Source organism: Phacochoerus africanus, chromosome 1 (assembly GCF_016906955.1).
Source record: "Phacochoerus africanus isolate WHEZ1 chromosome 1, ROS_Pafr_v1, whole genome shotgun sequence".
NCBI classification, from domain to species: domain Eukaryota; kingdom Metazoa; phylum Chordata; class Mammalia; order Artiodactyla; family Suidae; genus Phacochoerus; species Phacochoerus africanus.
This window is the reverse complement of record NC_062544.1, coordinates 79,678,377-79,692,622: the sequence shown is the minus strand read 5'-3', so window position 1 is coordinate 79,692,622 and position 14,246 is coordinate 79,678,377. Positions and strand designations below refer to the sequence as shown.

General features: G+C 43.1%; 1 protein-coding gene across 3 annotated transcripts in view; it reads right to left on the bottom strand.

Annotated features, from left to right (window-relative positions):
- CTNND2 (catenin delta 2) overlaps window positions 1-14,246 on the bottom strand; it is a 1,041,823-nt gene that overhangs the window by 125,966 nt on the left and 901,611 nt on the right. For 2 of the 3 annotated variants that reach the window (XM_047768109.1, XM_047768114.1), the window contains exons 16-17: window positions 8,212-8,286; window positions 6,426-6,576 (exon numbers count right to left, since the gene is read on the bottom strand). In XM_047768109.1, the coding sequence (XP_047624065.1) occupies window positions 6,426-6,576; window positions 8,212-8,286 (226 nt within the window). The remainder of the gene's footprint in view (window positions 1-6,425; window positions 6,577-8,211; window positions 8,287-14,246) is intronic. The other variant, XM_047768122.1, reaches the window with a different exon arrangement.

Sequence of the window (14,246 nt, the reverse complement as noted above, 5' to 3'; positions counted from 1 at the left end):
TGGTAGGACATAAAAATCAATATGGTACCTGATTCTTGCTTATTATCCCATTGGGGGACGACGCAGTGCATACACAAAAAAGACAATATGAAAATTTTAAAAGTTACATAATGGAAATCTAAGGTAGATTAAAAGATTTTTTTTTTCTCTTTGCTTTTTAAGGCTGTACCTGCAGGATATGGAAGTTCCCAGGCTAGGGGTTGAGTTAGAGCCACAGCTGAGACCTATACCACAGCCACAGCAATGCTGGAATCCCAGCCACTTCTGCAACCTATGCAGCAGCTTGTGGCAATGCCAGATCCTTAACCCACTGAGCAAGGCTAGAGATCGAACCCGCATCCTAACAGACACTATGTAGGGTTCTTTTTTTTTTTTTTGTCTTTTCTAGGGCCACACTCATGGCATATGGAGGTTCCCAGGCTAGGGGTCGAATCGAAGCTGTAGCCACCGGCCTACGCCAGAGCCACAGCAACGCAGGATCCGAGCCTAGTCTTCGACCCACACCACAGCTCATGGCAACGCCAGATTCTTAACCCACTGAGCAAGGCCAGGGATCAAACCCAAAACCTCATGGTTCCTAGTTGGATTCGTTAACCACTGAGCCACGATGGGAACTCCTATATCGGGTTCTTAACCTGCTGGGAACTCCCAATTAATGGGAACTCCCAATTAAAGGATGTTTTATCAAGTAGGTACTACCCACTTCCTTTCTGTGTTCAAGGACAGCGTTCATCAGGAAGGCCACCCCGAGGTGGGCTCTGATTGATGGCTGGAGGTCAGGAAGCGCACAGAAGTGAAAGAACATGCACAGATGCATGGGTGGGAAACAGCTTGGGTAAAGGTTTGTGAGCAGGCATGATGGTACAAAACCTGGCCTGGCTGAAGAATTCATCAAAACCCAAGGTTAGAGATAAGGGGCAGTTTGGGGAGACCACCCTGTGTCTCTCCTGTCCAGTGTTCTTATGGGTTAAAGCTTTTTATTTTGTTAGAGTTTGTTTGTTGGGAGATAGCGTGAGATTTTGGCATAATAAATACCTGCCATCTTCATCAGGAACCATAAATGTGCTGATATGGATGCCATTTTGGTAAACTTCTCAGAGCAATACAGTGTGTCTTTTATTTTCTCTGAAGCTAATTGTTACCATTAAAAAAAAAAAAAAAAAAAACCTTTTCAGGGAGTTTCCCTCGTGGCTCAGTGGTTAACAAATCCGACTAGGAACAATGAGGTTTCAGGTTCAATCCCTGGCCTCGCTCAGTGGATTAAGGATCCAGCGTTGCTGTGAGCTGTGGTGTAGGTCACAGATGTGGCTCAGACCTGGCTTTCTGGTGGCTCTTATGTAGGCTGGTGGCTACAGATGTGATTCAACCCCTAGCCTGGGAACCTCCATATGCCATGAGTGCGGCCCTAGAAAAGACAAAAAAAAAAATCCCTTTCAGAGAAAGACAAATACTATATGATATCACTTGTATGTGGAAGCTAAAAAAATGATACACATAAATTTACTTATAAAACAGAAACAGACTCACACACTTTGAAAACAAACTCATGGATACCAAAGGGGTAAGATGGGGGGAGGGATGGATTAAGAGTTTGGGACTGGCATATGCACACTCTGGCATGTGGAATGGATGGTCAATGGGGACCTGCCATCTAGCACAGGGAACTCTACTCAATATTCTGTGATAATCTATATGGGAAAAGAATCTGAAAAAGAATGGATATATATATATATATATATATATATATATATATATATACACACACACACACACAACTGAATCACTTTGTCATACAGAAGAAATTAACACAATATTGTAAATCAATTCTATCTCAACAATGTTTTTAAAAATTAAAAAAAAAAACCTTACTAGAATTCCTGTAACCAACCCAACTAGTATCCATGAGGATGTGGGTTTGATCCCTGGTCACCTTTAGTGAGTTAAGAATCTGGCATTGCTGTCAGCTGTGGTGTAGGTCACAGGCTCAGCTCAGATCCTGAGTTGCTGTGGCTGTGGTGTAGCCCAGCAGCTGCAGCTCCAATTCAACCCTTAGCCTGGGAACTTCCATATGCTGCTGGTGTGGCCCTAAAAAGCAAAAAAAAAAAAAAAAAAGAACCAACAGAAAAAAGAATGCCTCTCTGAATGATGAAATAACACTTGACTCAGAAGTATAATAAACATTTTTGGAAGATTACAAAGAAATGGATGGATGTGCATTCATCTTGACTATTGTACCACATCATTCAGAAGAACACACAGACCCACCTGTAGCATCCTTACTGCCTCGTGGCAGGGATGTACATGGAAACAGCCAGAATGGGAAGACAAGGAGAGGGAGAGTATGTCACATGCCTTTTAGTGCTACTATCTGATCTTCATTAGAGATGATGGGGTAGAATGGTTATTTGGAGTCTTCCTTATAATGGAGTCCAAGGAAGACTCCAGACTGTGACCAGACTGTGAGCGCTGTCCAATCCTCCACCTCTGATTAGAAGATGATCTAAAAAGAGATGTTATTTACACAGACTGCAGAACCAGTGACGAATTCCTTCTGAAATTCTGAGTGTCTGCATACCACTAGCAGACTTTCATAGGAAAATGAACTGGTTTGGGGATGATTTTCTTTATTATTAATAAATTACTATTAATTAATATGAAATCATTTTCTTTAGTTAATGTTTTATTTCATTTGGTTACTTAATATTTTGCTGATTTGGAGTTCATTATAAGATGACAGCCAGGCAGGAAAAACAATTAATTGAGTTATTCTTTCAGAAAATATTTACGAATCTTTTGTCTGGGTCAGGGCTTGTTCTAGGTTCATGAGCTACATCAGTAAACATACAAGACGGAATTCCTGCTGCTAAAGGGGTTACATTCCCATGAGGGGGAGATGGATTAGGAACAAGATAAATAAGTAATAAGTTCTATATTCGAGGGTGATTAGTGCTGTGGAGAACAATGAAGAGGGGGTAGAATTTTAAGAATGGTCACCAGAAAAGGTTGTATTGGGAAAGTAACACTTTAGTAAAGACTTGAGTGGGATAAGGACTAACCATACAGGCATTTGGAGAAAGAGGATTCCAGGCAGAGGGACTGGCATGTTCAAAGGCCCTGAGGCAGGGTCCTGGCTCAGGTCCTAAAGGAACCACCCTGAGGCAGTGGCTACAGAAAAGTTACCGTCCCTGAGAAGGGAGGTGAGTTGGAGAGGGAACAAAGAGCTGGATCATACAGAGCTGGGTCTGCTTTGCAAAGACTTAATTTTCCACTCAAAGAAATGAGGAGTGTTGGAGGATTTTGAATGAAAAAAGACATGTTCTGACTAAGATCCCAACTGGACCCTCTGGCTGCTGCATGGAGAGCAGACTGTAGGGGCTGAGGGTAGGAAGACCACATAGCAGCTGAAGTAATAACCCAAGGGCAAGATGATGATCTAGGGGGACAAGGCAGTGAAGATGAGAAGTCCCAGGTTCTGGGAAAATTCAGAAGGAAGACCAGATTTGTGATTGGATATGGGAGTAAAGGAATCAAGGGGGCCAGCGAGGTGCTGATCCTGGACTACTGCAAGGACAGATGGCCATGGGGAAGCCTGTGGAAGGAATGGGTTTGGGGGAGAAGATAAGGAACTCAGGTCTGCAGAGGTTATACTCGAGATGCCTGTTAGATGTCTAAGGCATGTGCCAGACAGACTGTTGGACACAGAGATGTGATTCACGCCAGAGAGATCTCTTTGGGAGTTTTCAGAGTAGAACTCTTTTTTTTTCTTTTTATTAAAGTTCCCAGGCTAGGAAAGGACTTGGAGCTACAGCTGAGACCTACACCACAGCCACAGCAACACTGGATCTGAGCCACATCTGTGACCTATACTGCAACTTGTGGCAACATTGGATCCTTAGCCCACTGATCAAGGCCAGGGATCAAACCAAGATCAAACCTGCATCCTCACAGAGACAATGTCACTCAGGTCCTTAACCAGCTGAACCACAATAGGAACTCCTGAGCATAAAGTCATCTTTAACACCAGGAAAGCATACGAGGTCACTAAAGCTTTGATTGACGGTTCATAGAAAAATCCAAGTTTAATTTTTTTTGTTCTTGGTTCAAAATTTGGCAGCTTTCTTTTCAACCTATAAAGTTCTATATAGCATTTCCCTCTAACAAACCACTACTCTGATACAATATGTAAAGCAAAAGTGATAGCCCAAGTCACATTTCTTTCCTCCTAGATAGAATAGTGTGGTGTTGGTTCAATTCTGCTTTTCTTATTCGAGTTATTGATTCCATAAAGCCTCCAACTGAGATAGTTTCGCTCCTATTTTTAAATGGTTGGCTCCCTTTCCTGTCTGGTGACATTTGGTAGTAAAGGCTTAATTTAACATGGGCGATGTGGAGGGCCAAATGTTCCTGCTTCAGAGACAGTTCTAGATAACTGGCTTCTCAGAAAGAAGAGACGCCTTGAAGCTAGAAAACCAATCAATAGTTCCTCATTTTGTTATATTTTAATCCACCCAAAGAAATAAAACCTGCGAACGCACAACACCTAGTGGTTTGTATCGGGGCAGTAGACTGACTGGCAATTGATTTTTCCTCCATTTTATAGAAGGAGCTGTAGGATTTTTATTGGATGCCTCAGCTCTGTCTTCCCTAAAACAACTATGTAAGGGGAAGCAGAGACACAGGGAGAGCTAGTGGCTCAGTTTAAATATATAAAATCCACCACCAACATTCAAATTAAATTCAAACTAAGTATAAACACAAAATGGCAACTTTATTTCATGCCTATGATGTACTGCAAGCATAGATAGCAAATCATGGCATTAATTAGACACAGATTTGAAATCTGGTCCCCATGAATAAATGAATGGCTTGGAGATTCAAAAATTCTTCGGTTTTTGTTGAAGGATATGAGGAGTCCTGTGAAACGAGAGGAGGAAAAGTGGCTGGTTTCCAGGTCCCACTAGGCTGGCTATGCCACAGTCAGGAATTCTTTGTGGACATAGAGCTCTGTATCTGGGCATAATTTGAGTATGAAATTTGGTCCCCTGTCTGGTTTTGCAACTAACCCAGGAATGGAATCTTCCCCATTTGCTGGCTCTCCTTAGCTTTCTCCCAATCCCCCAGAGGCTTCATAATCCAAAACTTTGCCACGATGGGTGGTGAGCTCCCTGCTGCCTGGCGTCCACTGACACCTGTTACCTGAAGTCCAGCTTACCATCACTCTTGCTGTACTGACCAATCCCCTACGGGAATCACCTCTTCCATCCCCATAGGTCAGTAGTCTGGGGGAGCCTTGTGCCTCTCCCTGGCCAGGTCCCTGTGGTTCATCAATTCTCCAGGCATCAATCAGCAATGGCCGGGGTGGGCACCTTCCCAGCTACAGAGGGAAGAACCAGAAGGCCTCTCCACTACTCCCTCTGCACCATGCACACCAGGCCCCGCAAAGGCCTTAAACCACTGGCCTTGCTCTCAGCTGCCCTTCTGGGGGCTGTCTGTAGAGGCTGTTCCCTCAGCCTAGATGTCCTTACACCCAAATAGCCCCATGGCCCACTCCCACCTCCTTCAAGTCGATCTAATGTTACCTTCCCAACAGATCCTATCTTGACTTTGACCTCTCACTTAAAATCACAACCCCTTATGCTAAGTGAAAGAAGCCAGACATTGAAGCAGACATATTATGTGACCTTTACCTCAATTTGTAAAAATTGCCACCTCATCAATTACAGAGCCTGACCAGCTTCATTTTTTTCCCCATAGAAAGTTTCTACCAACCAATGGGATTCATGCATGGGTTCTGGACTTTGTACATCTACCTTCTTCAGAATGTAAACTCCACAAGGGAAAGGCTTCCTTTCAGCTCTGCTCATTCATATCATGTCTGGGCCTAGAACAGGTTTGCAACAAAGCAGGTCATGGACAAACATTTTTTGAATAAATAGATGAATGTCTGACCTCCTTGATGCTTCATTAATAAAAGATCCTCCCTATTCCTTGAATACCAAGCTAAAGGGAGATGGTTCTTTAAAAAATGGGATTAAAAAACTGGTAAGGTATAATCCAAAATAAATTTTAAAACAGAGAGGGGAAGAAAAGTGGTGGGTAATCCCATTAGAATTCCAGTTCCCAACGTGGAAAGCAAACAAACAGCCTGACAAGGATTTAGAGGATCATGAAGATGGTATCCAGTGCTGAGTGCTAAGGTCCTTTTTAATTTGCAAGGATTAGAAAAGTCAACAAACATCACATTTTCCTCTAAAGTCTAAGAGATAAATCAGTGCATTGGACTGACATTAGAAGGAGAGCTGGAGAAACAAAGCCTTGAATGCGTGCACAGCTTCTGCAGGTGCATATACGTTCTGCATATGGGTTTAACCACAGGAAATGTTTCCATTTTAAAATGGAGACACTGGGAATTGGAAGGAACGTACCAATGAGCTCCTTATTCCTGACGTCCAAGGCCATGTTCCGGAGCGCCGTGGCCACTGCACACACCACACGGTCATTATCTATTCGGAGTAGTTCCACGAGGATGGGCAGGCCTTTCTCTTTTCGGACAGCAGCTCGGATATATACTGACCACTGCAAATGAGGGGAGGCAAAGACATGAGGAGCTGAGGTGGAAACCCCATGAGCAAACAGCACATGTGGGTTTTCAGACTGCCATCTACAGGAGCCAAAAAGCTGGAGTTATCAAGACCTCATTGCAGAATGGGTTGAGTATGTTGGACATGTATTTAAACATTTTCACTTTATTTTGCCTGCAACATAGGATAAAAGTTTCAGTTAACCACCCTTCATTTCTCTGGTGCCAGCTTTCTCAGTCCAAAAGTTAGAAAGCCACCTGCATATGTCTATTTTGGCTACATCCAAGGCAAATGGAAGTTCTCAGGCCAGGGATCAAACCTGTGCCACAGCAGTGACAACACTGGATTCCTTACCCGACCGAGCCACCAGGGAACTCTGTGTGGTGTCTATACTTGATACTTTAAGATATGGAGGTTTGGAACAGGAAGGGATGGCTCTTGACATTGAGAATTTTTTTTTTTTAATCATGGAAAAAGCAGGAAATGATAAAATGTAGAGTATAGGCGATTTTCTTTAAAGAGACTTGAATTTGGAGGTAGGGCAGAGAGATGAGTTGCTGAAAGTACTGCCAAAAGTTGTTTGCTGGGAGTTCCCGTCGTGGCGCAGTGGTTAACGAATCCGACTAGGAACCATGAGGTTGCGGGTTCGATCCCTGCCCTTGCTCAGTGGGTTAACCATCAGGCGTTGCCGTGAGCTGTGGTGTAAGTTGCAGACGCGGCTAGGATCCAGCGTTGCTGTGGCCCTGGTGTAGGTCAGCGGCTTCAGCTCCGATTCAACCCCTAGCCTGGGAACCTCCATATGCCGCGGGAGCAGCCCAAGAAATGGCAAAAAGACAAAAACAACAACAACAACAACAACAACAAAAGTTGTTTGCTGAATAATTAAGAGGAAATAAGTCAGAAAATGGTAGGGGTGGGGTGAGGTAAATATGACATTAAAAATCAAGAGTGAAAATTATAAAATTAAAAAAAAATTGAGGCATTCCCACTGTGACACAATGGGTTAAGAATCTGACTGCAGTGGTTTAGGTCACTGCTGAGGCATGGATTCGATCTCTGGCCTAGTGCAATGAGTTAAGGATCTGGCGTTGCTGCCACTGTGGTGTCGGTCACAGCTATGGCTTGGATTCAATCCCTGGCCTGGGGAAATTCCACATGCCATGTTTATGGCCAAAAAAGAAAAAAAAATGAAATGTATTATATCTAGGGCCATAATTCAATGTGTAATTTATAAAGTAAGCATACAATTTGTTTTGGGTTAGTGGTTGCTGGCCTTAGTAAGACACACCTAAGGCTTTTTATAGAAATGTACTTGCAAGATCAGGATGGTTCAGATTTATTTAACAGAATACAGGTAGGCTCAGATTTTCCAGCCACTTGTGTATACACTTATATATTCTTGTACAGTGTTTCAGAGAAGAGCGTGCACCATAAAAACAAGCCAATATAAGGGTTTAATCTGTTGCAATTTCATTTATATTCTAAGAAAATTAAATTCATAACATGAGGTTCTGGATCCTGAGGCCGAGTCCTCCTAGGGACCAAAAGTGGACAAAGTCCCCACCCCTCCCCACCAGGTCCCTCCACCCACTTTCCCCATTGGGACAGGCACCCCAGAGCTGGCTCTCACCTGTGGCAGGCAGGGAGCCCCCTCTGGCAGTGAACGTAGGGCATTTGCCATGCCTGCCACATCCTCAGCCCAGCCCTGCATGAAATATGAGATTAAAAAAACACACAACTTCATCCTGTCCTACATTAGAAGTCACATTTCACATAGTTTCCTCTTTTTTTTTTCAGCTATTTTATTTTAATTATAGTTGATTTACAATGTTCTGTCAATTTCTGCTGTATACATATGTATGACTGGGTCACATAGTTTCTTATCACCATCAATTCACACTGATAGCTTGTCCCTGTCCCCACTCTGTTCCTGAAGCTCTAGGAAGCCTGAGGGGGTGGGCAAGCAGACAGAACTCACTAAAGCATCTCTTGATCGCAATGAACTATTTCACAGCCCCGCTCTCAGGGAGCAAGGACATGGATGGTCAGAAAGTCTTAGACATGGAAAAATCTCAAAGGCTGGAAGTTGCTTATTGAAATATGGCTATTTGGATATCCCTTCCCAGGGAGGAGGGAGCTTCCTGAAGACAGTTCAACACCTCTGTCAGGTCCATTGGAAATTTCATTTGCAATCTGACATGCTGAGACAGGATTTCCATCTACCTCCTCTACTACCTGTGAACCTTTGGGTCACGAGTGCCCAGAAAAGACTCGGCTTCTGCAGCCCATTCATTGGTGGGTTCGTCCCTAAAACTAAGGAGGGAAGCTAGAAAAAGGAAGAAAATGGAAATCAGAGTGTGGGGTCAACATTTCCATATGGCAAGGTGAATATTAACAATACATTTTAACACCAGGTAGATATCCTGGGATTTTGAGAGACCAGAGGGATGTTCTTGGGAACTTGGGCTGAATCATGGGCCCAAAGATGACCTCCTTCCCAGAACCACTTCACCCCAGACCCCAGATGCTGGCCTACACATTAGTGGTCTCTTCTAATCCCCCAAATTCCCGAGAGAGTGACCTTATTAATCTTACTTTACATATAAGGAAATAGAGAAAGAAAGATGTTAATTAAACAAACTGCCCTTGGTGTCACCTGTGCCCTTGACCCCCAGTCCCCTTACTCTAATCTGTTCTCTGTGATGTTGACAATACTCCCCCTCCTCTGCCATCATTTCATTCTCTTACCTGAGCCCCTGTGCTCAGTGTCTCAGAAACTGCCCTGCCCTCCCCTCCATCCTTCTGAGCACTGACAGAGGACAACCTGGCCACATCTGAAATGAACCACGGAGGGTATGCTAGGACTTAGATTTTCCTCCTTAGAAGTCTAGCTATTATGTTCCTCCATGTTGGATGAAAAGGTGATTTTGTGTCTGGAAAACAATGAGAGTCATCTTTGCTGAGGACTGCTTTGAAGGTAACAAAAAAATGTCTATGTGTGGCCAAAAGTGTGCATGACTTGTAGATAAACCTTTCTGGCCTGAGAAAATGGTCAACAGTGGTATGCTGTGCCTAAGTGAAAAGGGAAAACCAGATGATGGATTTGATCTTATGCTTCTGATGCATAGAAAATAACCTTTATTTCAAAACTTTTAGTTGTGTATGTGTTTGTTTGGGTATGGAAAATACCCAATATTAGCTCAGTCTATGACAATTCAGAATACATTATGTATATTTCACTCAAAAGATGCTGTATATTTCCAAAGTTTTCTTGACATGCAAAGATACAGGATAGTAATGCTTTTTACTATCAGTAAGCTGCTTTTTACAGTAGCCAAGCAGTCTTGGAGTAGGTCATGTATAACCCACATGTGAACCTATGTATAACCCAATGAGATGGAGTAAAGACACCCAGAGGTTGAAAGAGAGAAAGGCCTAATACAGTCAAAGGTCTTTTGGAAATGGGGCATGTTCCCCAGGTGCACTTACAGAATTGCGAGGCTCATATAGAGTTTTTCCAAAAGAGCTGCCTTGGACAGCACTGTAGCCCCTGAGGTGGTGACAAGAAACTGCAAGTTGCAAGTTGTTAACAGAAACGAAAGGGAAAGTATCATGAATGTCAAAATAGATGAACAAGAGAGAAAAGTGTACCTTAACTCATTGTGGTTAAAGTGGAAATCTTCGGACAGAACTTGACTGCAAACAGAATGATGGAACTGTGTACTGAGCCCACCGGTGAGGAGAGAAGGGACAGAGTAGATGTGGACCAATATGGCTTTAAGAAGGATGGTCCATGAGAGGATACTTGATGATTCAAATGGAGGAGAAGGAAGAGGAACAGGAAGGGGAAGAGAAGGATGACAAAGAAAAGATGGAAGAGGAGGAAAGAGAAGGAGGAGGAAAAGGAGGAAGAAGATCTGGTCCAGGAGAAAACAGCACAGAAACATGACCCAAATTGTTTCCGATGAAATGATTTCCCAATGAAGACCTCAGGAAAGCTATGAGCCCTCAAAAAGATCTCAGCTAAAACATACCTTACACTTAAACCAAGTATCAGGCACTGCTCCGATTTTTTTATACTAACTCATTTAGAACCCATCTCAATCCTCTGTGGTAGGCACTACTGCTCCTCCCGTTATACAGATAAGAAAAGGTTAACATGCTGTTGATGTTCAACCAGGTCTTGAACTCAGGGAGCAGTGCCCCAGAGCTGGTGTGGTTGACTGCTATTCTCATTAGCCTCTCAGAAAGACAGCAGAAGTTATACAGTCTGCACTCATAGTTGATCTAATCCCTTCCAAATTCACCTATTCACCTTGAAGTAAGAATTCGTGGTATTATTTTAGTCTTCCAATAGCCCATCTGGCATTCCTCTAAACTCCCAAGTTACAGACCCTTTTAGTACTGTCAATGGAGCTACTGGACACTTCAGTCTGATATGAGAACAATTTGCCAGGATTCAGCAAATCAGATACAAGAAGTCATATATAACTGGAATGACAATGAGAATGGTCTTTTTGCATGTGATGGGACAAAAAGTTGAAATGATAAAATGCTCCTTGCCCATGGTTTTTCCTGGAGAGAGACTCCACCACTATTTGGTTCAATGAGGTGAGTTCAAGATGGGACAGATAAGTGAGTGTTTAGTGTCTAAGGCTAGAGGGCATAGATGCGGGATGAAGATGGGACAGACCTGAAAGGGGTTGAGAATAGGCAGAAAACATGACCCCTCCTCTGATTCCACACAGAGCTTCCAAGCAGAGAAGAAAAAGGATCCAGGTTGGGAGGGAGCAGGAAATGTGAAAGCATCATGGAGGAATACCACCTAAAGTGCCCCTAGACAGGTCCTTTTCTATATGTGAGGGGCTGGTGATAAAATCCCCCTGGAAGACAGAAGAGAGTGGACAGAAGCTCTGCTGCCCTTCCTGGACCTCAGCACCAGCTGCACCAGACTTAAGAATTACCACCATGAACCATCCTGGAGCGGGGGCCACACAGGGGGAAGGGCAACAGGACTTGCTGGGCATAAGAGAGTTCCTGTGGCCCTAGTGTGACACAGGCTAGCTCCCGAGCATTCTGTGCTCTTGAGTGGGTGGGTTGAGTAAGTTATCAAGGAAAAAGGCTAAGGACCCAGAGCTTCAGAAGGGTTGGTAGGTCAGGTAGCTGGGACACATCAGAAAGGCAGGTGTGGACCGTGCCTGCCTGGGTTAAGGAGAGGATGTGGCTGTATCTCATAGGAGCTTTATGGTGAGGAAGGCAGGTGTGAGTCAGGAGAGCACTTTGGACCAGAGATGGTCCAATCATCCCAGCCCCATCCCAGCTGGGAACCCCACAGGATGAAGAGGCTTGTCCTGGGCCAGAGGCAGCACAGGAGAGAAATGATTCCAGACAGAAATGAATACACAATGTCCATCCCCTTCAGGGATATGCCTGTAAGACCCCCTAAGTTTGGCATTAACTACAGGAAGCAGGAAAAGATGAAGATTGACAAATATAAATGTGGTCAAGCATTAAGCCTTGAGGGAGCGGGAAATAGCTGAATTTGATTGAGCTTGCTTGAAGTGTTTAGGTTATGCGATTTTTTTTTCCTTTTTTTCATCAGACAAAATAAGCGCTCCAATGGAGTTCCCGTCATGGCTCAGTGGTTAACGAATCCAACTAGGAACCATGAGGTTGCGGGTTCAATCCTTGGCCTTGCTCAGTGGGTTAAGGATCTGGCATTGCCGTGAGTTGTGGCGTAGGTTGCATATGCGGCTTGGGTCCCACGTTGCTGTGGCTCTGGTGTAGGCCAGCGGCTACAGCTCCAATTTGACTCCTAGCCTGGGAACTTCCATATGCCATGGAAGTGGCCCAGGAAAATGGCAAAAAGACAAAAAAAAAAGGGGGGGCTCCAAGAAGACTTTCAAAAGACAACATTTCTAGTTGTGGATTTGCACTCTTTTTCTGCTTCTCGCTAGTGGATGGTGACAGTAAGAGTAGCCTTGGAGGTCACACCTTGAAGATGGGAGGACAGTTTTCAGCTTGGGTGAATTAATTCCTGGAGGGGAGCCTCCATCCTCACACACCTGCCCTTACCTGTTACATCAGAGAAAATAGCTTCTACCGCCTATCTTGTTTAAACCCTTGCTTGTTTGGGGGTCTCTTTGTTACAGCAACTAGCATTCCTCTAAATAAGGAGATGTACTAGTGTGTTAAAATATACCTGCTCATTGACCCCTAGCCCTAGGTTTTAACTGGTGATATTAGAAATTGGCTTCCTCAACCCTGACCTCTTCCTGATAAAAATGACCCTTGGGACACCCTTGTGCTTTGTGCATATATACACCCTTGTTACATACTCCTATTACAGTATCTATCATTGTGTTTTCTGGACTTTTTGTTTACATGTTTATTATACTGGAAAGTACCTGAAGGAATTTACCAAATCACATTCATCTCTTTATTTCAATTGTCATCTTATTTCTGGCTCACAGTTGGAGGTTAAAAATATTAAGCTGGTGAAGGAAAAATGTCAGGTTGATTTCCTTCCAAGTACATATTATTTAAGAAGAGTGTTCTCCACTAAAAGGGGCTATATAAAAAATATCAAAGCTACTGCAATTATAGATAGGACCAGCAGGTTCTAACCACTTGCACAAAAATGTAGTCAGGGTCTGACATGATCATACATTTCTTTGGTGGTCTTTTTTAAAGCCAAACTCATCCTTCAATTCTGTGGTCCCTGTGTGTGGGGACAGAATGAACATTCGATGCAGGGCTCATGAATATTTACAGGGCTAGAAGAACACAATACTGAGTGGTGGCATGTCCTGGGCCACCATAGCTCTTATTATGTTGGGACAGTTAAACTCTACATGTTCGAATTTCTGTGTCTCCACTGCTCTGGTAATTAAACATGCCAGTTCCCAGGCTAGCCCATGAATAAACCTGGGCTCAGAAAGGATTTTTTCTACATACCGCTTTATATCTGCTCTAGGTATTGTCAGAGTTTCCTGTAGAGACAGGTTGTAGATATCAAGCCAAAATCAACTTTATACACGATAGGGTTTAAAGATGCTGCCTCACTGTCTTCTCACTGACATTGTTGCTGGTGAAAAATCATCTGTCACCCTTATCTTTGCATGGAACTTGTCTTATTTTTTTCCCCCTCTGGCTGCTTTTAAGATTTTTTTCTTTATGACTGATGTTGAAGCACCTTGGTATAGTTCCTTCATGTTTCCTGTGTCTAGAGTTCCTTGAGCTGCTTGGATCTATGAGTTTGTGGTTTTCATTAAAATTGAAAAATGTGAAACTATTTGGAAAATTTCCAACCATTATTTCTTCAAATATTTTTTTTCTGTCCTCTTTCTCTTTACTCTCCTCTAAGGATTCTAATTGCACATATATCAGACCACTTCAGGCTCACTGATGATCTGTAGTTTTCTTTTTTTCTCTCTGCATTTCATTTTGTATAGTTTCCATTGCTGTCTTTAAATTCATTAATATTTTCTTTGGCAATGTCTAACATGATGTTAATCCCATTCCATGTGTCTTTTCATTTCAGACAGTTTATTGTCATCTTGAGAAGTTTTATTTGTTTTATATATTTTACACATTTCTAATTAACTTTTTGAATACATGAAATACATTTATAATAACTGGTTGTGTGCTATTTTTAACACCTTA